The sequence below is a fragment of the Arvicanthis niloticus genome, chromosome 23 (assembly GCF_011762505.2).
Source record: "Arvicanthis niloticus isolate mArvNil1 chromosome 23, mArvNil1.pat.X, whole genome shotgun sequence".
Taxonomy (NCBI): domain Eukaryota; kingdom Metazoa; phylum Chordata; class Mammalia; order Rodentia; family Muridae; genus Arvicanthis; species Arvicanthis niloticus.
This window is the reverse complement of record NC_133430.1, coordinates 31,340,194-31,364,474: the sequence shown is the minus strand read 5'-3', so window position 1 is coordinate 31,364,474 and position 24,281 is coordinate 31,340,194. Positions and strand designations below refer to the sequence as shown.

At 43.6% G+C, this 24,281-nt stretch overlaps 2 protein-coding genes across 5 annotated transcripts in view; one reads left to right on the top strand and one right to left on the bottom strand.

The window, feature by feature from the left end:
• Nucleotides 1-17,569, top strand: part of Ylpm1 (YLP motif containing 1) — an 86,724-nt gene extending 69,155 nt beyond the window's left edge. For 2 of the 4 annotated variants that reach the window (XM_076921650.1, XM_076921649.1), the window contains one exon: nucleotides 172-17,569. The gene's annotated coding sequence lies outside the window, so the exon portion shown is untranslated. The remainder of the gene's footprint in view (nucleotides 1-171) is intronic. The other 2 variants (XR_013106696.1, XR_013106695.1) reach the window with 2 other exon arrangements.
• On the bottom strand, nucleotides 15,840-23,187 carry Prox2 (prospero homeobox 2). The gene is made up of 4 exons (XM_076921652.1): nucleotides 21,895-23,187; nucleotides 18,163-18,270; nucleotides 16,447-16,641; nucleotides 15,840-16,025 (listed from the first exon to the last, which is right to left on the bottom strand). Exons 1-4 carry the CDS (start codon nucleotides 23,185-23,187, stop codon nucleotides 15,840-15,842), a joined length of 1,782 nt encoding a protein of 593 aa, XP_076777767.1.
• Nucleotides 23,188-24,281: the final 1,094 nt, after the last annotated feature.

The following is a 24,281-nucleotide window of genomic DNA, read 5'->3' as shown; positions in this document are numbered from 1 at the left end:
ATATTAGGAAAGAAAGCAGCTGTTGTAAACCAGCTCACTTGTAAAAGACTTCAGAAAAGCTTGGGTTCTGTGTTCCTAGGGAAGGTGGTATCACGCTAGGATAGATGCTGAAGTCTGCTGAGTCTTCTGTGTACCCTTTCCTGGAGTGACCCCATTTTCTTTTCTTTCCAGGCGGTTCGATTTGAGGTGACCTGAAGCCAAGACCTCATGAAGCTTCTTGTGTCTCCACGTTTCCATTTTGTTTGGTTTTACCACTTTCATTTTAAAAGTTCTCCAGTATCCCCAAGAAATTTTAGAATCTTGCTATACCCAAGCAAGACGTTATTAATATTTTTTTTAACTAATTTGGGGAGGGAGGGTTAGCTTAAGTGCTGAAGTCAGGTGTGGATCCACAGGAGGGTTCCAACAGAATGTTTCCTCCACTGTCCACTGTCACAGACTATCATCGTTGCTTTGTGGCTGTTTTTGGTTCCTTTTTTTTTTTACTGTATGTAACTAGTAGCTGATTGTACTTGGATTAAAAACAATAAACTTTCACTATAAAGCCAATGAGAATCATAGGCTGTACAGTATGGGCACTTTTCTCTTATTCTCTCAAGTTTATTTTCATTGTTAATTAAATTCAGTATGTCCTGCTTGCTGAACCTCTTTACTATTGAATATTAGCACAGCTGTTTGATAGCACATTGTAAAACTCGGTGATTTCAAAGTGTTCAGTGGTAACCAAGACACTCAGCTTTATAGATTTCTTTTTTTTGTGTCCTAAAGACTAACAGAGATCAAGTCTAAATATCCATCAGTTCCCTAGGGCATCTCTCTCTCTCTCTCTCTCTCTCTCTCTCTCTCTCTCTCTCTCTCTCTCTCTCTAGAAGGGGGAAATAAGGTGTTACCTCTTTATTTTTTCTTCCTCTTTCTTTCCTTTTTGTGGTCCTTTGTTTTTCCCCCTTTAGCTGGTTTTGAAAACAGGTGAACAGAACTGATATGTTCCATAGAACTCAAGTTGTTGCCTTCCTTTGAATTTGAATCGTTGCTTTCTAAGTCAGGATCATGATGAAGGAATATGAAAAGTCTACAGCCCTCTGTCAGGAGCCTTTGAGCCTGGCAGCTTTCCAGGCTTTTGCCAGATTGCTCATTATTGAGAAGCTTGGCCTTGTGCTTAGAATTTCATCTCCTGTGGATAATCCTACTCAGAACCCAGAAGCAGAGCTTACAGCCAAATGGCATTCTTCCTTAAATATAGAAGGGAAATGCTTTCTTTTTATCAGTCTTCAAATTAAAAGGTCATTCTCTATCATGAAGATCGAGGTGACCTTTCTTCCTCAAACACTACTTCTTGGTGGTAAGCCAGCTCAACAGCTTGGCCACATGTTAGCAGAAGACCTCAGCATGGTGTCATAGATGGAAATCTTCTTGTTTTTTACTTATATTAAATACTGTGCTTGGAGCTAATATTTCTTAATAGTTCAGGAATGTCGCTTTGGGTTGAGTAATGGCCTTCTCAGACTGAAGGCACTAATGGAAACCCCAACATCTTCCTGAACTTTTCCCTGAATTCTGAATGTTTACACCTAAAAGACTAGGTTTATTAACAAGTTAACATTGAATGTATAATTTGCTTCATTAAATGATTTCCACTGTTTATAATGTTTAATAAGCTATTTTGGTGGCTAAGGACTGTAATATATTTCTGCATACTGATTGATCCATCTCAGCTACCTTTATTATACTGGAAAATGTTACATGGCAAGATAGCCAAATAGAGTCACTATTTTACAGAGACTCATTTAACACTTACTATTAGAGCTTCCCCATGTCTTCTCTCACTAAAGTAAGACTTGTAGAGTTGTTTTCCTGCTTGAGAAGAAAGGAAGGCCTCTGTGTTCCTCCGTTACCTTTAACCTCGGGGGTAGCACCTGAGAAATGAGTGGTGGTTACCCATGAATCACGGGTCTCAGCATCATCAGCCATGACCTGTTCCAGTTTTCAGAAAGTAGTTAGAGGAGGCATAAGCATGAACCAAGAGCTGCCCACTTTCAGAAGCGGGTATAGCAAAGAACCTTCATTTAAAGAGACTCAGAAAAGGGAACCAGGAAGCAATAAGACATATAAACAATCAATACTTGATTCTGCTAGGCCAGTAAGAAACTGTTGAGAAATCTTTATTTTTATCATCACCAAAACCAACAGATTAGAAAGTCCAATGGTATCTAGGGAAAATTTGGATTGCATAAACATTTTGTAGTAAGTCAAATCTTCTATGTTATAGTACCAAACCTAGAGTCTATTAATATTGTCTTTCTTATTTCAGAAAGCAATTGGGTATTCTTTTGCATTTTTGTTGAAATCATTTCCGTAGTGGTTTCTTTTATCTGGCTGGATTTATTTCTCTTACGGCAGAAAGAGCAAGTCAAAGTAGATACCACCCGACCCAGAGGCTTGACATTTTAAATTGAACTAATAGTTTTCCACTTGGGTTTCCTTGGTTTGGAGCCACTTGGAGTATGTGTTAAATGTTTTATCCTGCTAACTGCAAGTTGCAGATATTTGTTAATGGGCATTTAGGGCTTGGCTTAATTGCTAGGACTATAAAAGCAACAAGTGCTCAGATACAAACAGACTGGAAAGATCTTAGAATTTTAATTAAAGTATTAAGGCAAGCCAAAGAAGGAGAATGATTCCTTGTTTTTGTATTGATAGATTGTCATACAAACTCTGTTCCTTTCTCAGAACCTGTGTGACCTCAAGTGACTCTTACCTTTCTGAACACCAGTTTCATCTGTAGAGATGAAAATGGAATTATAAACACCTGTTTGCCTAATATAGGTCATAGTAAAACACACCTCATTATTCTGAGGATTAAATTGAGATAATACACCCTGCTGCTATTTTAGAATCAGCCACAAAGTAAAAGATAGAAATCATTAGTGCCAGGCATTGGTGGTACAGGCCTTCAATCCCAGGCAGAGGCAAGTAGATCCCTACGTGTTCAAAGACATCTTGGTCTACACTGAGAAACCGTGTCTTGAAAACAAAACAAAAAGCAAATCAGTAATAAATTACTTAACTTATTCTCACATGCTTTTGAAACCCTTACTTTATGACTGTCCCAAAGATAGTTCTGCCACCGGATATATTCAGCTGTTACAGATTGAGATGAGCCATAGGAAACAGTGCAGGGTATGAGGAGGTGGAAGAGTGATCATTTCAAAGCATCTGTAGGAAGCTGGTGACCCATCTTCAGGATCAGCGTGGAAGGAAGCTTGAGAGGTGCAAGAGCAGAGCAGGAATCATGACAGAATGGAATCACCAAACCATAGGCTTGAACGCAGCATGACATGAAAAAAAAAAAACAAAAAAAACTATGGTAAGAGTATGTGTCACGTTCACATGGGATAAAATTGGAAATGTCAAGAATGTCTATAAAGTCACTGCCGTCTGCCCCCTCAGCTTCCCACTGCACCTATAGCCAACATTAAAAGTTAGTTTTGTGCTTTTTAAGAAAATTTTGTGGGTTGGCTAAGTATTCACTTTGTCAGTGGTCTTTGTGAACTACTTTGTATTCCTTTTAAGAGTGAGGCTTAGTGGCCATTCAAATCATACATAAAATATTTTTTTCTCCCTTTAGTTTTCCAAAGTTAACATCTTATTTATAAAGGGTATTTTTCCAAAAACTTTTAGAAGTGGTTTCAACTATATTGCTATTTTTTGTGGCGCTGAGCATATGATACAGATGTTGTACAAGTTTCATCACTTGCTGGTTTTTGAAGAGTTACCCCTAGAGCCCCTTGCATATTTCAGATTCTAGACAGCCACCGTTCTGTTTTCCATTTGTATAATCTTGTCACTTAAATAATGTCACAGGTGAAATACATTACATAGTCCTTCGGGATTGGTGTTGCCGTTTGTCATTGGCATAGTTACTTTGAGGCTGTTTCAAATTGTATGTCAGTTATTCCCCTTTATTGCTGACCAGCATTAGCTCCCATTCTCTCTTGTGGCTGTATCATATAACCGACGTGATCATGAAAATTTACTTACCAGGTTTCAGTTGCTGGGTACTCCTGTTGGTTTTTGCCACTATAAATTGTGTATTTCCTATGCACTCAATCTGCCTTCCTGCACCTACCTAATTTCTAGCAATGAAGGAACAATACCAATGGCACCCTTGCACAGACGTCCTCAAACTGTAACACTCAACGCACGCACAGCACAGTGGTAGACTGCTATCAAGAGACCATAAGTATAATGAGGTGACAACGGCAGACTTGCTTTCCTAGAAAACCCTTCATGATTGAAGTGTGACAAAGCAACGAGGACTAGAATGGCCAGAGACTCATGGCCCCCTGATCCATAAATGCCTTGAGAGTTGAGACCCGGGCTATTGTCCATGGGACCTGGATGTTTATATGCAGCACCTGTACATCAAGGAGTGAACCGATCTCAGTTATGCAGTCTGTTGCTTCAAGTCTGAAACTCAGGAAGAGCCTACTGCCCTGCGGAGATGGATGGCCCCCTGCATGCCAGCAGCACTTTGCATTTGGAATTCCACAGGGAACCTGGGAACTTAATGCTTTACGATGTAGGTAAAGCTTAACTTGGAGTCTTCCACTTAAGAAATTTGAATGTTCTGCCAGATATCTATAACCTTGTTTTTGATAGTAAATCATAGATAGTAATAATTTAAAAAAAAATCTTACTTATTTGAGGACTAGGAACAATCCATTCCATTGTCACTTAAAATCCCACTCAGGCCTACTGTTTTGCTGAGGGTCTGCTTTCCTAGTTAGAAATGATGTTTGTAAAGTATTCTTCCTGTCCCCCCTCCCCTATTTCGTCTTTCTCTTTTTTTAGTACTTTATGACTCCATGAGGAAGACACAGAACCTCCAAAGGATCAGTAATGCCTCTCACCTTCAAGAATCAGCAGAATACTTTGAGTCCCTGTATGTGGTTGCCAGAATTATTGCAAGATTACCACAAATTGAAGACTTGACTTTTTTTAGTGCCAGAGCTGGGCAACATCTCATTCCATAAAATTGGTTGAGTGTTCTCTCATCCTTATTTCTTTCGAAGTACTGAGCTCCGTATGTAGCTTATATGTTTGCAGAAAGAATAAATAATGAAATGCTTCTTGTGTACATGCAGGAATCACAAATTCATGTAGAATTGACAGGTGACACTGGAGACAGAGGTTGCTCATTATAGTGCTTGGATATCACAGTAGTTATGGTCAGAAGAGGGCAACACTTTCCAGCCAGTGAAAATTGTGGCTGTAGATTTGAATTTTTGGCTTGCCCGATTTTCTAGATTTTCTAGAACACTGACTGGGCATAGTGGCCCATGCTATATATAACTCAGCACTTAGGAGGTGGAGTCAGAAAGACCAGGAGCCCAAAGCCAGCCTTGGGTCTATAGACATCTTTTATTCTCTAATAAGTCCATATGTGTGTGCAGTGAGTCTTAAACATGCACATTTCTACCCCACCTCCATGTCCTCTCCTTTTTTGTTGCTGGGTTTTTTGGTTGGTTGGTTGGTTGGTTGGCTGGTTGGTTGGCTGATTGGTTGTTTTTGTTTTAACGCATTGATTTCAATTAATGCTGCCTGATGGAATGGTGGGTGGTCTTGTTGGTTTGATCTTGTGCAGGTAACCGTATCGGCTATGAGTTGATGAGTGCATGGGCTGTGTGTACAGAAGACAGCATCTCACAGCGTTCTGACCCAGCCAGCTCTTACATTCTTCCCACCCCTCTTCCACAATGTTTCTTGGGGTCGGGTAAGCGTAAGCACTCAGCCATCACTTATTTGACTTCAGATTATTTTTTAACATGAGAATTTCAGTATTTAGCAACAAGAACTTTGTTTTGGAAGGTGGGTTGTAAGTGGCTTACAACCCACAGAACCTACCTGCCTCATCTGACTCAAGAGCTGCCACTTTGAAACACTGACATTTAACAGGACCCTTGGGCTCATGCTAGTCACGTGCACCCCATGCCACCTCCTTTTATTTTTTGTTTTAGTTTTTATTTAAACCTGAGCTAAACAAAAGGACTTTATTAACTTCCTACGGTGAGCGAAGGTTTCCTGGTCTATAGCTCAGCACTTTGGTTTTCTTTACAATTTCTTCATGAGGGTTTAAAAAAAATATTAGGTTGTTAAATTCTCTATTATGTGTATAACTAAACTGTGTGAACCTAAAATACATTCTGTAAGTTTCTCTTTGAGGAACAGTGCCATACATTTAGAACGTCTTCCTGAAGTCTCACAATCGCAGGGGAGCTGTATACCTAGGATCACCCATAAACAGTTACTGTGTGTTTGATATTTCCTTTTCTTTATTCTTACAACGTAAAAATTAATGATCTTAAATGTTGTTATGGTGCAAAGATAATGGTGTATTTCTTCAGGGTAGGGAAATCATGAATCTCTCTCTCTCTCTGTCTCTCTCTCTCTGTCTCTGTCTGTCTCTCTCTCTCTCTCTCTCTCTCTCTCTCTCTCTCTGTGTGTGTGTGTGTGTGTGTGTGTGTGTTTTGTTTTGTTTTGTTTTGTTTTGTTTTGTTTTTTCAGGACAGGGTTTCTCTGTAGCCCTGGCTGTCCTGAAACTGACTCTGTAGACCAGGCTGGCATCAAACTCATAGAGATCCACCTGCCTCTGCCTCCCAAGTGCTGGGATTAAAGGCATGAGCCATCACCGCCTGACAACAGTTTATTTAGTAATTAGCTACTTATTACTTATCTACTTCAATTTGTAATCCCCCATCAAGCACCTTATTAAGGACAAGCTCATCCACTTCAAATGGAGGTCTGTTAGCAACTGGTTCCCAGTGCTAGCTCCAGCCCCCTCCAGGCGCACTGCAGAGACTGACTCAGCTCCCTGAATGTTCCTGTGTTCCCTCTCCATGAGGTGTAACTCTCTGAAGGCCTAATTCACAGGCTCCCTCCTGCTGCTGCTCGTCCTCATCTTGGCCCTCCTCTGAGCTCTCAGGGATTTGTCCTCCTGTGTTTCTTGGTTTGCCTTTATAAGTTGAGTAGCCAGGCACTTGTCTTTCACATCCTCTCTGAGTCCTAAGAGCAAACTCTTAGAAGGTAAGAACCTTTACTCCTCCTGTGTCCTGGTATTGGTCTCAGATCTGGTCTCTATTCTTTACAGTTAGTGCTCAGCATTGGTACATGGAGAATTTAAATATGCTACTAATTCATGTAGGTCAATATATGTTTACACAACCAGGTTTTCTGTTCACCTTTTCACTGTCTCTATATCTTGCCGCTGATGGCATACCCATTCACATATAAATCAGGCATCATGAATTCATGAATTCAGATGTCTTCAGAGCAGAGGAAGATAATACAAATAAGAGGCTTGGCCAATACAACAGGATAGTTTTCAAATTAGCCATATAGGCATATTCTCATGGACAAGTGCTTTTACCCCCATTGAATATATATAGAGTGCCTTACTTTTCTCAATTGGGGAGAGTTAATAAATACAAGTATTGTCTTTTTACTGTGAGAAAAGGCATCAACCTGAGGTACAGTGACACATGGCATGGTGGAAACTGGGCTGCTTCCAAGTACGTGACCCATGGGGTAGTAACTGCCTTCAAGAAAAGTACCAGCATTTCCAAGTAAAGATCATTGGAAATCTGGATTTTTATGTGAAGTAGTTTTTATAAAATAATAGACTACTAGAATCTACATTTGGAGGTTACAGACTACCTGCCATAATCTTGGGGTCTCTGATACATATCCTGAGGGATGGTGACAATTCTGAAAGGCATTATTAAGAGGCTATGTGAAAGCTGCATATCAATACAAATGTATGATCACTTTTATCTGATATTTTGGAAAGGCAGTTTTCCCTGAGCAAGGCAATACAGTACACTCAGTGAATTTGCAATGGCTCACCCTTACCCAATTTTTGAAGATAGAAGTAAGCCGTTTATACATCCTCTAGTAGTATGCCATAGAAAAGAGCCAGTGAGCATGCCCTGGGGCTCAGTGGAGCAGCTGGGTGGCTGTATTGAGCTGGTGAATTTGACTGGAATACCTGTTGTAAATATGCTTTGTTTCCACTGGAGAAAGACGAGTGTCATTAAAGCTGCCTCCTTGGCACCTGTCACCATCAAGGTAGGTATAATTTGATGTTTCTTAGAGGGTTGGGCATTATCTCTCTTTTTAAAATTGATGTATTTATTCCATGCACAATATATTAATTTATTTTCATTATTAAGGTTAAATATTACAGCCAAAGCTTATCATCACTCACATTCCCCTTTAGCAAGTATTTAGTGATGCCATTTGAAGGTTGGTTTTCCATATGTTTTTGTTTGTAGAAATGTATAGGTACATTAAATATGTATTCTCTTTTACATCTGTGATAGCCCTTATACTTTGTATACATTCACTATCTTGGATGCACATAAATTCCTGTGTATGCATTCCAATTTTTTTGTTTGTTTGTTTGTTTGTTTGCCTGTTTTTTGAAAGAGGGTATCACTGTAGTCCTGGCTGTCGTCGAACGCACTGTGTTGACCAGGCTGGCTGGCCTCAGACTCAGAGAGCTGCCTGCCTCTGCCTTTCTTTCAGGATTAAAGGTAAATGTGTGTGCCACTACATACACATACACACACACAAACACACATAGTTTCCCTCCTGGTGAGTCGCTGCCCCATTGTTGCATTACATATCCTTGCAAATGTTCTTATGAGCGTATGTTCTAGTTTTCCCAGTAGAAGTAGAGAAGAATCTAAACCCTGGGCCATGGGGAAATAATTTCTCTTTTACTTCTTCCTAGTAATTACTGTGTTTTAGAAACGGAAAGTTAATAATGTTTGAGATACTTTTTTTAATGGATTTTTTTTTTTAACCTCACAGTGACACCTATGTATTTTTTGGTCCCATTAGCTTAGAACACCCTTTTTCATCCTTGTTTAAAATAAGGCATTACTATTTTGAATTATTGTTGTTGTTATTGGTGTGTGTGTGTGTGTGTGTGTGTGTGTGTGTGTGTGTACAGGTCAGAGGAAAACATGCAGGAATCCGTTGTTCTTCCACGGATCCTGGAGTCAAAATGAAGTCATCAGACTTGGCAACAGGCACCTTTATTCACTGAGTTATCTCGCTGTCCCGGCACTCTGGCTGTTTTGGAATGCCAGTTTGGGGCTCAAGCCATGACTCAGCATGTAAAAGTGTATAGTGCTCTTGTAGAGGACCTGGGTTGAGTTCCAGCATCAGGCAGGTCTTAGCTTCCTGTAGCTGCAGCTACAGAGGATTCAACACCTGGGCTGCTTTAGGCACTGCACTCAGGCACAAGCCCACACTTACAGATACACATAATTTAAAAGTAACAATGCAGCTGGCAATGGTGATGTGCCCTGTTAGTCTAGCACTCAGATCTCTGAGTTCAGGGTATGCCTGATGTACATGAGGCAGTTCCAGGCCAGCCAGGACTACACAGGAAAGAAAGAAAGAAAGAAAGAAAGAAAGAGAGAGAGAGAGAGAGAGAGAGAGAGAGAGAGAGAGAGAAAGGAAGGAAGGAAAGAAAGAAAAGGAAGGAAGGAAGGAAGGAAAAAGAGAGAAAGAAAAAAGAGAAAGAAAGAAAGAAGAAAAAAATAGAAATTTAGAAATGTTTGCAATTCACCTAGCCTCAGAGAGTTAGTTTCTAGAAATGCTTCATGCCACAAAAGAACTTACAGGGAGAATCAGGCTTAGGACAAACACATGAAACCAAGAGTACAAATGCCTCCCATTAGCCAGGTGTGGTGGCATACAACTTTAATCCCAGTACTAAGGAGGCAGAGGTGGTCAGGTCTCTGAGTTTGAAGCCAGCCTACTCTACAGAGCAAGTGCCAGGCCAGTAAGGACTACAAAGAGAGACCCTGTCTCAAAAAGCAAAGAGAAAGAGAAGAAAAAGAAAATGCAATTTCTTGTTATAAGTAAAACAACTGTACACTTGCTTTATATACCTACAGAAGTTAATTAGGAAAATATTCAAGTTAAAAACAGTCTACTCAATGGATCTATTAAAGATAGAAAATTATATAATCTTAGAAACACACTACCTATGATTAGAAGGGTGTCAGAAATGGATTCTATTGTCCTATAAAAGCCAGCTAGCAAGCAGCATGACAAGCACAGCAGCGTAGGAGTGTCATTCATCAAGGCTACAGTGCATGGCCTTTGTGGAGTTTCTTCACCCTCACAATGTATTAACATCTGTTCAAACCCAAGTTTTCCTCTGCATAAAACACATTAACATATGTTACTGCATATTTACTAAAACTGAGGTTCGAATATGTTTTATACGTGCCACTCAATAGTTATTAATAATTATTAATATCAATTCCACTTGAGTCTTTCCCACTGGAACGCAGTACAAATGTATGACTTTGCTTACAGTTTGACAGCTGAAATCACAACATAATTAAACATTTCCAGGGAACATACCATGCACCAAGAGTGCTAAACATTTCACATTACTATTCTCCCCAAACCCAGGGCAGTACTAGGATATAGGTGCTTTTTGTAGATGGCAAAGCTGAGGCCAGAACAGTAGGCAACCCACACAAGGCCATAGCTGGTAGGTCCCTGGGCACAGGCTTCTTAGGACAGATGCTGGGCTGAGTAAGGACATGTAAGCAGAGGAGCAGCTTCAGGTCAAACCCCGAGGAGTGGAGCGACTAGCAGGGAGAGACATGTGCTTGCATATGGTAGAGGAGAATAAACCACAGAGGCCAGGAAATGGGGAGAGAACACGTTTCCAAGAGAACAGATATTTGAGAGTAAAAAGCGTTTGGACTTGGTAAAAACAGTTGTAGGCATTAAGAAGCCAGGTAGTGGCGCAGGGTCCTAGAAAGACTTGGTCCAAGAGAAACCAGACTACAAGTACATGGTCCTATAAAGCCTATGAGGTTTAGGGGAATCTGTTTCCTAGTGGATGTTTTTCCTGCTGGTTTCCTCTGATGCTTCCTTCCCCAGAGGCCAATGTCAGTGTGTAGGGGTTATTCTTATTTATGACATCATTCAATGTTTAGGCAAATGGTTCTCAACCTTACTAATGCTGTGATCCTTGAATACAAGTACCCATATTGTGGTGATCCCCAGACATGAAATTATGTTTGTTGCTACTTCTTAACTGTAATTTTGCTACTGTTGTAAATCATAAGTAGCCAGGCAGTGGTGGCACACACCTTTAATCCCAGCACTTGGGAGGCAGAGGCAGGAGGGTTTCTGAGTTCGAGGCCAGCCTGGTCTATAGAGTGAGTTCCAGGACAGCCAGGGCTACACTGAGAAACCCTGTCTCAAAAAAAAAAAAAAAAAAAAAAAAAAAAAAAAAAAAAAAACAATAAATAAATAAATAAATAAAATAAATCATAAGTATCTGATATACAGGATGGTCTTAGGAGATCCCTATGCAAGGGTTGTTTGACACTCTTCCCCACTAGGGGTCACAACCCACAGGTTGAGAACCACTACATTTCTACATTAGATGTTAATGTAATAATAGCTTATTCTATTCAAGTTAGTAACATCTAATGTAGAAATTGTCTAACCCTGGAAAATACTTTTTAATGAATCAAGTTCTATAGGTGGGCATTTTATAAATATATTTAAATGCAGGTACCCAGGTACTGCGGGGATTATGATCCATGGTCTTGGTGGTCAGCTTGACTGGACCCAGAATCACCTAGGAGACACCCGTCTTTGGGTAGACATGTGAGAGGTTATCTAGATAAAGTTAGCCTCTGTGAATGTCTATGAAAGTCCATCTGGACTGCACCAATCCCTGGCCAGGGATCCCAGGACTGTTAAATGGAAAGACAGAGCTGGGGACTAGCATCCATCGCTCTCTGCTTCCAGTTGTGGATGAGATGTGTCTTGCGGCCTTGACTTCAGTGATGATGAATTATACCCTTAAATTGTGAGCCAGAACAAATCCTTTCCTACATTGCTTTTGTGAGGGTATTTTACAGACTGTGGTGTGTATTACTAGTTGCTAATGTAGGTCACAGAAGCTCTTTGTGTTAGTGCCTGTGACTTACTGTATATCTGAGAATATTGTGAGAAATACCATGTTTGCTATATTGTAAGCTTTTCCCTAAGCAGTAATCTAAAGGCAGTTAGGAACTGCAGAGAATTTGCAGAGGGTGTTGCTCAGTGGTGGGGTGTGTGCTTACCACATGTGATGCCCTGGGTTCAGCTGCTGAAACTCCTCTCAAAAAAACGGATGGGGGAGAGAAGTAGAAAGCACTTTTCAAATGTGAGTGTGCATCAGTCAGTCAGCCTGGTAAGAGTGCTCTTTATCCCTGACCCATCACTGTAGTCCTTAGAGTTCTTACCTTCTGTATTGAGAAATAGTGTTGCAGTATGTGAAGTCTATGCAAGTACTTTACAGCTTGTATGAATCCATTAAAATGTTTTGAGTTTCGTTTGGGGATGTATATATCATGAAACGTGGAGCTGCTTTATAGAACCAGTGGTTACACCTCAAAAGAGGGTGGGGACTAGAGTGGATAATTATGAAAATTCAGACTATAGATAAATAGTAGGTAAGTGGATGGATGGATGGATGGATGGATGGATGGATGGATGAGAGAAGATAACTACTGATAACTACTCAGGAACTAGTGAAATTTCAGTTAGTTAGATTCTATTTATTTTTGAGATAAGATCTTATATAGCCCAAGCTAGTCTGGAACTTGCCCAGACTGGTCTCCAACTTGCTATGTAGCTAAGAGTGGCCTTGAATTTATAATCCTCCTACCTCCCATGTGCTTGGATTTCTAACTGCATGCCACCACACTAGGTTTATTCGGTGCTGGAACCCAGGGCCTTGTGCATGCTAAACAAGCACTCCAACTGAACTAAATCTTCCTCCCTGAGACTATTTCAAAATAGACCTCCAAGCTGGGCCTGGTGCTGCACACCTTAAGCCCAGCACTTGGAAGGCAAACTAGTCTAAATAGTGAGTCCCAGGCCACCCAGGGCTACACCTAATAAGACCTTTTCTGGAAAAATAATATCTGTAATGGAGCCAGGATATAGACTTTTATTAAAGAATATTCTTTTATCCCTGCCCTTTCTTGGATGAAAAATGAATATGACTCGGGTAAGGAGGCTTCGGCTTCCTACTGTTTGAGTCTGGCGGAGTCATACATATAAGAAAATGTTTGAAATAAATGCCAGGTAGGGTGGTGCGTGCCTACAACCCCTGCCCTGGAGAGGTAGGAGGACCCCTGCATATTTAAGGCCAGCTTGCTTTATCTGGCTCATTCTAGGCAGTTAGGGTCACTTAGATAGATTTGCCTCAACAAGTTTCCTAGTGTATCTGTTCTACAAAATGTCAGAGAACGGTCTGCTTTTGATAGGTAATTGAGCACACCCCACAGCCTACGACTGCTGTCTGCCACTGCAGGATTGTAGTACTGTTCAGTGCTTGAGTGTGTCTGACTGGGGAGAGATCAGCACCCACATTTACCTTAGTGGAAAAATTGACCAGACCTTTGGCAGCGTTGTGACTCCTGAAAGAACACGCTCACAGTAAGTTCCCAACACTGACAAAAACATACTTGGTGGAAACAGAAAACTGAAATAAGACAAAATTCTTCAGCTGGCAGGGCATGCATATTTATACATTCTTCTGTGTCGAGCTCAGTGGTTAGAGAATGCTTCCTGGCAAGACTGCAATGCACAAATGTTTTCAATTTGAACTAGCACATTTTCCCCCCATCTAATTAGCGTTCAGGATAAATTCCACAGCCCTGGAGAGGGCTTGGCCCAAGTTTTTAAGACATAGGCTAATGAAGCTCAGGTTCAGGACAGGGGACAGTCCTATGGACTTGTGTAGTTGTTTCCTATGAATGTCTTAATAGCATATTGCTCGGGAGAGTTATTTTGTTCACAAACAACTGATGCCCTTGCACAGGCTACTCTGTGCTTGCAAATGTTTAAAACTTTAAGTTTGGCCAATTCCTTGGTTCCGATGAAGGGGAGAGCCTTGTGAACATAGTGATAAATTAGTGAGCTGCTTCTATATTAAAATAAGACTCGCCCTGGGTATGGTGGTATATCCCTTTAATCCCAGCACTCTGGAGGCAGAGACAAGCAGATCTCTGGGAATTTGAAGACAGCCTGTTCTACATATTTCCAGGACAGCCAGGGCTACATAGACCCTGTCTCAAAAGACCACACACATAAAATTCATAGCTGGAAGTGGAGTTCAATGCTAGAACATATACTTAGCAAGAGGGAAGGAGGCACTAGGTTCAATATCCAAGCCAACACCTACAATATTCAACAAACACCCAAGACCTTACGTAATCTATAAGGACAAGATTTGCTTAAGTATGTTTTGTTTCTTCTCTCCACTATATGAACAGAAAACTCAGAGGGAAGACTTTGTTCATGGTGGTGTAGTCTGACATGTCTAGCAATAGCCAACACTACCACCCCTCAGGTCACGAAGGCAGAGGAGCCAGATGTGGAACTGTTCTAGGTTGATGGCAGGGAAGGGAGCTACTGTAGGCACAGCTGCCCTTCGTTTAGCACTGTGAAACCTGAAGTATACTCTGCCCTGCCTGTCTTCAGCAGTGCTTACAGGCTTGGTTCTGACTAGAAGACACAGTTGTTCCACTTTATGGGTGCCTTGCTTAGGTGCTCAGAGTCTGTCACAATTGTGTTGGACCCATGGGGGGAAATATGGATGTCATTTGTTCATCGGTGCAAGTTCAATCATAGACTGTAATCATTTTGGAGTAGGAAAATCTCCCATTTCTGCCTTTGTCCCAGCCCTGTCATTCATGGCCTGTGAGGCCATGTAGAGTATATGCTAGCCTCAGTTTTCTCCACAGGTTAAAACCAGATGGTCCCCAAGGTCCCTTTTGGGCTTTCTCATCATGAAGTTCCATATATGTGTGTGTGTGTATATATATAGCAGTTTGGGTCATGTAAGACTGTTAGGACAGTCAGCTGACCCAATGTCAATCTGTCCAGCAGACAGATGCAAGCCACAGCAATGCCGAGGTCCTTTAGGAAGTTTGCAGAAGCCATCAGTGAATGAATGATGAAGCACTCCTGAGTGCCAACCTGGTCAGATGGTAGTGCCACTCTGCAGGTACCCTGTTGGTATGGATTTTTCCTGTTGGAGATCCTGAGTGGCAGGGTGAGTCCAGTGTACACAGGCATTGGTTCCTCCACAGTCCTGACCGATCCGTACCCCGGCGTAAGGATCAGTGAGGTACCCACAGTTCAAAATTTCTTGGAGTTTTTTGTTGTTGTTGTTGTTGTTTTGTTTTTCAAGGCAGAGTTTCTCTGTATAGCCCTAGCTGTCCTGGAACTCACTCTGTAGACCAGGCTGGCCTCCAACTCATAGATCCACCTACCTCTGCCTCTCCAGTGCAAGGATTAAGTCTGTTTACCACCACCATTTGGCTATGAATCTCCTTCCAGAGTTCCTAGGAAATTATCAGCGTGTCATAGCACTTAATGACTTTTAAGTCTTCTGATGCCAAACTTGGGTTCCTTTCCCAATAGACTACAAACACACTGACAGACTTAGTTAATGCACTGTAGTTAAAGAGTCTCTGATGATTCTGGACAAGAAAACTAGCATTCAAAATGGCAGTTGCACCTATGGGAGGGGTTTGTCTTGTGCTCTCTTCTATGACTACAGCTAAACTGCTATTTATGACATAACTTGGGCCACCCTGAGCCTGTCTGCTCATTTTGTCTGGTCTTTGTCTTTGTAGCCAAGGCTGTCCTTAAGTTCCTGATCCCCCTGCCTCCACCTCCCATCTGAGAGTCCCAGTCCTGTGCCATCATACTTGCCTTCATTTTGTTTGCTCTTAACTCGGAAACAGTCCCGGGGGATAGTTGGAAGACTTGAGTATCTCTGGAATGTCACTGTCCAGTTTGGAAATAATTTTGTAAATGGGTTTCTTCCAGGAAGGATCTGAATCTTTCCCTGCAGAGACAGCCCTGAAGAACTCCTGTAATGTCAAGGTGGCAATTTCCAAGAAGCAGTCTGGGACCTGCAGCCCCAAAGACACCCCCAAGAAAAGGAAGGAATGAGGCTGGAAGTGTGGGCACCATGGAGAGCCCATTGGCTGCTGCTGCCTGGCTGCTGCTGCCTACTGCTGGTTTAGAGTACCCTGCTCTGCTGCCCTGGGTTCTGCAGCCCAAGACTGCCCTGTTTCCTAGTGAAACTCAGACCTTAAGTAACCATCCAGGAAGACAGTCTTGGGAGCAGGTATTAGAGTCTTTCAGGCTTTCAGGACTTGTTGGTTCCACCAACTGGGTATGTTTTAATGACTATGTGGGAAATGAGAGGTTTGACCTTTCTTTTCCTTAGACCTGTTGCGAGAAAGGCTGTCCTCAAGCTCATGACTGCCATTTGCTAACCACTGTGAGAACACACACGTTAGATCTTGTGGGACCCAGTGCATGTCTTACCTCAAAGTCGTTCCCCTTGTTGTAGTGTGTATTGAGAACTCGAAAAAGCTCCGAGTCTCGGAGGACTGCCAGCGCTTGGGCATTCGTGACACCGTCTGAAAGTGCTTGCCGGGCATACTTCTCCATCTGGATATAATAAAATTCACGGAAGTTGCTGAACCACTTGATCATCTGGGAGGTGATGCAGCGGTTGAACTGTGTGAACAAAGGGTTTATCAAGTCAGACTTCTGCAGCCGGGTGCTCGGAGTCAGAACTGTCAGCGTAAGATTAATGTGGATTGGCCTCAAACACTAGCCATTTTTCCTTCAGAAAAAGAAGTCACAGGTACTGGCCAATCCCATGCAGTTAGACTAAAAAACTCAGTGTTTACTAGAAAATAGATGTTATGTCTATAAAAGACTTTTAGGCTTTTGTCCATGTGTCTAAGCATGACTTTGGCTTCGTCCCTTAGAGCCCGAGGGGTAATTGGCCAAGGGGACGGTAAGGGTGTGGGTCAGGAAGCAGACTCCTGACAGCTGGAGTTACAAAAGAAATGGAAATGGGAGGAGTGTGTACTGTGGGGATCGCAGGACCGGTCTGAGGGATGCCCTTACCTCACAACTGAGAGTCGTGGATCTCAGAAACTGCCTGTGAGGACTGGCAGGGTTTGGGTCTAACATTCAGCTTGATTTTCCTTACAGTTGCACTTGATCTGTATGCACTTCCACTCAGTTTTGAAACACAGCAGTCTGAATGTAAATATGATGATGTCTTATAAATATTTTGAGTAGGGATCAAACCCATGTCCTTATGCATGCTAGACACGTGCTGTGCCAGTGTGCGGCTGCCTTAGCCCCTTACATCTTATGTATTTCCTTAATGTTTATCCTTTATTCCTCTCTTTCTTTCCTTTTCTTTTCTTTTCTTTTCTTTTCTTTTCTTTTCTTTTCTTTCTTTCTCAAACAGGGTTTCTCTGCATAGCCCTGGTTGTCTTGGAACTCACTCTGTTGACCAAGCTGGCCTGGAACTCAGAGATCTGCCTGCCACTGCCTCCTGAGTGCTGGGATTAAAGGCGTGCATTACCACCACCGCCTGATTCACATTCTTTTTCTTAAAAAAAAAAAAAAAAAGATTTGGACTGAACCTATAGGTGGTAGAGTTCTTGCCTACTACACCCAAGGCCCTGGGTTCAACCCCCAATTTAAAAAAAAAAAAAAAAGAGTTATTTTTATTCATGTGTTTGAGTAAACCTGCATGTATGTGCACCACATTCATGTAGTGCCTACAAGAGGCCAGAAGAGGGCATCAGATCCCACTGGACTAGAGTTAGAGATGTTTTCGAGCTGCCATGTGGGTGCTGGGAAGCAAACCTGGGTCCTCTCCAGGAGCAGCCAGAGCTCTTACCCACTGAGCCATGCCTCTAGCCTCCTGCATTCTTTTTTATAAGGTCTCCACCAAAAAGTAACTCCTAGACCAGAGTCCCCCTCTACCTAGACGTCCTATCTACTGCTGGAATTGTCAGCTGCCCAAAGGTCCAAGCATTCTGAAACCCACTCTTTCCTAGGGCAAGGAGATTCCAGGATTTTTTTTTTTTTCAGGCAGTCTTGGAACTGGAAATTGCATCAGTTTCATCAGTAACACAAAGGGCGTGTGAAGACTTAGGACTTCCTCACACTGGGCACAACACACAGCAACTGAGGATTATACAGGGGCTGCAGCACAGTGTGGGACTTTACCTGAACATCAGGGAAGTAAGCTTTCAGGAGGCTGGAGCTGGGGTACCGCGTGAAGAAAAACATTAGTTTGGCCTTCTTCAGGTGACCGGGGCTCAGGCCTTCTTGGATGTGATTTGGTGTCAAGGAAAAGAGCATTTTTAAAAACACGAGCTTGCATCCTGTGTCCACAGCTTCTCTACAAACATGGGAACATTTCTGCAAGACCTGTGGAAAGCACCATCCTACAAAGCAAGGTGGTATAAGAGGCCAGGGACTCTCCATCTGCCCAAGGAAAGCAGCCTTTATGATAGGAAGCAGCGTGGTTCTTGGTGGGGGCAGCCTAAGCCCTTCCACTAGAAATACCAAGAAGACTGTGTTGAGGCCTGACTGCGTAGCCTAGCTGCAGAGCAAACCAGTTCTGGTGTGAGGAGATGTGAGCATTTTGAATGGAGAGACAATAAAAGGGGGAAGTGATCCAATCTAAGCCAATTTTGTTACTAAGACAACAAAAATCATGAGGTTTTTTTTTTTTTTTTTTTAAGTTTTAAGCTCTGTGGTGATGCACACCTGTCATCTCAGTCATTTAGGAAGTATAGGCTGACAGATCAGAAGTTCAAGGTCATCTAGCTTTAGAATTACGAGACCATGTCTCAAAAAAAAGTTAATAAAATAATAAACAGTTCATCAAATAATTTTACCAGATTATCCAAGTAATGGTTGCCGATTCCCTGTGGTTTCTCCTTTAGTTTTCTTGACTTACTGGGGCATTTGCTGTAATTTCCTCGTCTGGAAGCTGATGAGATAAGCTGGAAGCCATCCCATCATTCTGTTGCACAATTCTCAAGTACCTTAGTGTGTAAAAGTCACACCTCATGGCTTGTATGGCACTGGTGCAGCTAATGTGGCTTCAGGGACTAAATGGGAAAAAAAAAAAAGTCTATAAATAGCCTCCAGTAAGTTGCACCACCAAAAATATTTGCATTGATCTTAGACCTTCTAGAGTGTGGTGTGGTGTGGTGTGGTGTGGTGTGATGGTGGGCATGTTTATGACCCACCTGCCACAGAGAAAGCCTTCACTAAACACTGCCATCATCATCATCCTGCCCGGATGCTGGGGATGAATGGGGCAGTGCACACTTCTTCCTTTAAGTCACTTCGTGTGGCTTTCATGGACCATAGAAAGCAGAGTGCGTGCTACAGGCAGCAGTATGCTGGGAAGGAATAGTTGGGGTTGGGGGAGATGGCAAGATGCTCCCTGGGGGCCTCCAATCCCATCACTAAGTACTGTACTTTGACAGTGGGACCAGGCCCGGGCTAGGGCTGTCTTAGGATAGGATCCCAAACCTGAAGCTCATCCTCTCACCAGGCAGGGACAAGCATATATAGGTGCCTACAAATGTTGGCAAATTGATGGCTGTCTCCTGTGGGGGTTGAAGATCTCTCATTGAATCAAAAACTCAGCATTTCTGCTAGGCTATCTGGCCAGCAAGCTCTCAAGCAGGATTGCCCTGACTCTTGTCATTGGGTCACAGACATGTGCAGCTGTGCCTGGCTTTGTTATGTGGGTGCTAGAGATTCCAGCTTAAGCCCCTATGCTTGAGGAGTTACCCACAGAGCGATTTACCCAGTCCCAAGAAATTAGTCTTCATAAAGAGGGTCTTTCAATAGGGAGTCTAAGCTAGTATCTTATCAAAGGCCCAGACAGATAGCATTTCCTATACCCAGTCTGTATACAGGATATTCTTAATTCTATAGAGGGAAAGGTGGAGAATAAAGTGATTTTTAGCATTGCTTTTAGGGGTTCACAGCCTTCCAGGGAAGCCTGAGCTTGGGAACGTTTCTACTGCTATAGACCAGCAGGGGGCACTCATAGGCCTTAAACAACTGCTAGCGCTGGCCTCCAGGGTTTAGAGCCTTGTGGCTAGCTGCTAGGCATACAGGTTTGTTTACACTTCAGCCATATGAATCTGAAGGAAAGGCTTCACACGGCCAGTGAGAATCTCTCAACCCACAACTTGCTTTAAATTTAAAAAATAAATAAATAAATAAAGCAACAAGCAACATTCAAAATATGCTTTCAGGTACACCAGTTCTAAAAGATGCTTCTTGGAAGGTTCTTTAGCTCTTAAGACTTGGGGCTTGCTATTCTCTTGAAGCGTCACCTCGGACTTGAGCACAGTAAAGGCTCTGGGAAGTCTCACAGTTAAGAAACTAACCAAGCTACATATTTCTCTAACATTTTTCAGGTGGGTGGTGGTGGGGCACGCCCTTAATCCCAGCTCTCCAAGGGGAGGCAGAGGCAGGTGAATCTCTTCGTTTGAAGCCAGCTTGGTCTATAGAGTCCCAGGAGAACAAGGACTACACAGAGAAACCCTGTCTTGAAAAAGAAAACAACAAAAACCAATATGCTGAGGATTATTAAGGGGAACACTAAGAGAGTGGGCGCTGGGGTGTGGTGGCGCACACCTTTAGTCCCAGCACTTGGGAGGCAGAGGCAGGTGGATCTCTGTGAGTGTGAGGCCAGTCCAGTCTACAGAGCAAGATCTAGGATATTTAGCAGTACTGTCTTGGAAAAAAAATACACAAAAAGGAGGAAAAGTGGGGGAAAGCTGCAGGCCAGTTTAGATGGCTTGGGGTTCCCCATGGGAAGTCTTTCTCTCATGTGCCCAGCCCTTCAACTCTTGCTAGCTGCAGTCCCTGCCTCCCTCCTTTTTTTTGTTTTTGGAAACAGGGTTTCCTTACATATCCCTGGCTGCCCTGGAACTCAGAACAGGCTGTCCTCGAACTCTGCCTGCCTCTGCATCCCAAGTGTTGGGATCAAAGGCATGCATCACCACCACACCTGAAGGCTTCCCACCCTTCCAGCTGCTTTGGGGGCTGTCAATTCTTTGAGGGAAACTACCCTTTTTAGCCCTTAGTTCCTGGTCCCTTATGTATTCATCATGACTACCAGGACTGTGCAGATCCGTGGTGAGGACTATAAGGTTGGGGAAGTCATGCCTTGGCTGAGGTCGCTCCTTTGACCTTCTCTGCCTAAGAAAATGGGCAGCTGGTAGCCAATCATATACAGAGTTCTTCCTTCCATGGGGTGGAAGCCCATTTGAGTTTAAAGTAAGCAAAATAATAAAACCATTTCAGACCCAAAGGAGCAGTCAATTACAGCAGACTCTGATGGGTCATAAAGTAAAAGAATCTTGGGCTGGAGAGATGGCTCAGTGGTTAAGAGCACTGATTGCTTTCAGAGGTCCTGAGTTCAATTCCCACCAACCTCATGGTGGCTCATAACCATCTCTTTTGGGATCTGGTGCCCTCTTCTGGTATATGCAGATAAAGTGCTCATATACATAAATCTTAAAAAAAAAAAAAAAAGTAAATGAATCTTCCTGTGATCCATCAATCCTAGAGTACGCTGCCATAAGTTATGGAATTAGTAGGCTTTGAGGCATGAGGAAGGAAGGTCGTAGCATATTAAGTAGATCATAAAAGGGAAGGAATGGTAGGTAGCCCATGTTTATAGGCCTACTACTTTGGAGGCTGTAGTAGAGCTGCCAAGATTCAAGGCCAGCTGGAGTACACAGTTCCTGGCCAATCTGGTCTAAAGAGTGAGACCCTGTTAACAAAACAAACCAACAAAACCACGGGGAAAAGTAAAGCCATTCCCTGTATAACTTCGATACTCCCGCTCCCTCCTCACATCCTGGTTTCCTGTTTCTGGGTGGGGACCGTGACACATCCATGACCAGTAAAGGATATGTGGATGGAAGAGAAAGGAAGTGAGTCCGCCACTCCCTGCAGCACGCCCTGCTCCATCTTCACAGGCGGTAGGAGAGGCCTGCTTTCCTGGTGGACAGGGGCGAGAGACAGGGAGAGCTGCTGCTGGCTCAACCCCCACGGTTGCTGGGCAGACTCCGGGGAAGTTTGACTTTGGAAAGATGCATCCTGGGGAGGGCTGCCACTCCAGTGGCCACTGGGTCCACGGCCCAGAAGCTGGCTAAGAATCTGATTTTCCCATATGTGGGAAGGTACAGTTGTCAAGGGGCAATTTGGTAGGGGACTCTGATATGATTTGGGGACTCCTCTTGGAGAGACAGGACACAGAGGAGAATCTAGAGGCCTAGCCAGCATTGAATTAACCACGGGAGGAACCCCAGCTTGTGGCTGGACCTTTCTGGGCAGGGTAGCAAGAGCAAGGGGGTTCTCATAGGCACTTTTCCCTGAAGGTGAAGGCTGGCTTCTGCCCTCTGATGCTAGTCCCTGACAGCTTCGGTCCTGCTGTGTGAGATGGTCCTGTGGCTCAAGTAGCACCTGTTGTAATACTGAGTCCACAGCCTGGGACACGGCCCTCCTCAGTTCTTTCCTCAGAGTCTCCACCAAAGCCCGTGGGCCAGGAGGACAGAACACAGGCTCCTCTGACTGCTGTAGAACCTCAGCTGCTCCGGGCTTCAGTGCTCCACAGCTGTCCTTGCTAGAACTCTGGTGAGCTTCGTTCTCCATGGTCCAGGCACGAGATGGGAAGCTGCTCCTCGGCTTTGCCCTCAGAGAGCTGTGTGGCTCAGTACCTCCCGGGCTCTGAGCTGGTGTTCTGGGCTCGCTGGCCTGTAGGACATGCTCCTGCAAATGTCTTAGCTGTTGCTTCAGCAGATGAAGCTGTTCTTTCACCCGGGTCCCTCCCTTCTTGGGCCCTCGATCCCAGGTAGGGCTAGATTTCAGGGGACCTTGGTGCATGGGAAGGCTCTGCTTTCTCTTTCGTTCCCGGACCTTTTCTGGACAGAGTGAGCTCTCCCTGGCTCTGCCTGACACCAACGAACTAGGAGAGAGACACATACCCCGGACAATGGTCTCTACTCTGGCCCTCTTTGCCTGGATGTGCTCATCCCCAAACCAATCAGCATCAGTGAGGCTGGAGCTGGGCAGTTGACCACTGGGAAAGGAGGAGTCTCTGCCCACCTCTGTGGTGGGTGGGCGTTTCTCTTGTTCCATGCAGGTTTCTGCCAGGTGGATGCAGGTCTGAGACTGAGGAGAAAGCAAGACAGCAGGTGGATTCATCACCTGCCTCTCCAGCTGCTCTGCTCGTGCAGAGCCCCAGAAGGAGCCCAGGACCTTTGAGAGCCCTGCTAAATTGAGCAGTGAGAGGTGGGCCAGACCATGCTGAAGGGTCTTCTTCACACGCAGAAGGGTAAGAACCAGCTGCTTCTGGGATTCAGGAAGGGTGATGGAACCTCTGGGACAGACTCCTGAAGCCAAAGACAAGAAGAAAACTATAGATACTAATTAGAGTTATGCTTTTTGAACTTGAATAGGCAAAGGAATCACCTTGGGAACTTGATAAAGTACAGGTTTCAATTCAGCCAATCTGGAATAGGGCAGAGATTCTGCATTTCCAACTAGCTACCACTCCATGTTCATTGGGCCCTCACTTTGAGAAGCTTCCCAAAGAGAACCTCAAGGGGAGGTTTGGCAGGATAATAATGATGGCAGGATGTGGTGGTGCACACATTTAATCCCAGCCCCTCATGAGAGAGAGGCACATGGATCTCCGTGAGTTAGAGGCCAGTCTGGGCTACATAATGAGTTCCAGGACAGCCAGAGAGTGCCACATAGGAAGGCACTGTGTCAAAACAACAAAAGATGATGATAGGGCCAGCTGAACAGCCTACTCAACATCCCCGGGCTCTGAGCTATGAAGGGGTTACTTTGCTACACTATCTGTACACAACTAATATGAAGTCAGGCTAAGCCTGGTGAGATCCAGAGTGAGTGAGAGCAACAGAGTCACCTGGGTACTTCTTTAAAATAGCGAAGTCCTTTGGTTTCCTTAGAATAATAGGGACCTGGTAGTGGGCCAGGAACTCCCTAGCCCAAGGTAGCCTTGAACTTCCTATGTAGCTGAGAGTGAACCTGAACTTCTGATCCCCTGCATGCTGAGATTACACGTGTGCACTCCACCAGCTGAGAGTTACATCCCCAGATTTGCTTGGGTTTTGAAACAGTGTCTCCCTGTGTAGCCCATGCTGGCCTTGACCTGGAAATCTGCTGCTGCAGGTGCCCACGTATTAAGAGCTACCACACACCGGAACCCAGGAATCTTATTTTAAAACAAGTTTGAGAGTCACTGATGTTTTACGGCAGTGCTGCCCTCC

Coding starts and splice junctions, on each gene's coding strand:
- Prox2 (XM_076921652.1), bottom strand. CDS start 23,187: ATGAATCCACCTGCTGTCTTGCTTTCTCCTCAGTCTCAGACCTGCATC. Junction 18,271..21,894: donor TTCCTTTCTCTTCCATCCAC/ATATCCTTTACT, acceptor ACACCAAATCAC/ATCCAAGAAGGCCTGAGCCC. Junction 16,026..16,446: donor ACAAGGGGAACGACTTTGAG/GTAAGACATGCA, acceptor TTGGGGCTGCAG/GTCCCAGACTGCTTCTTGGA.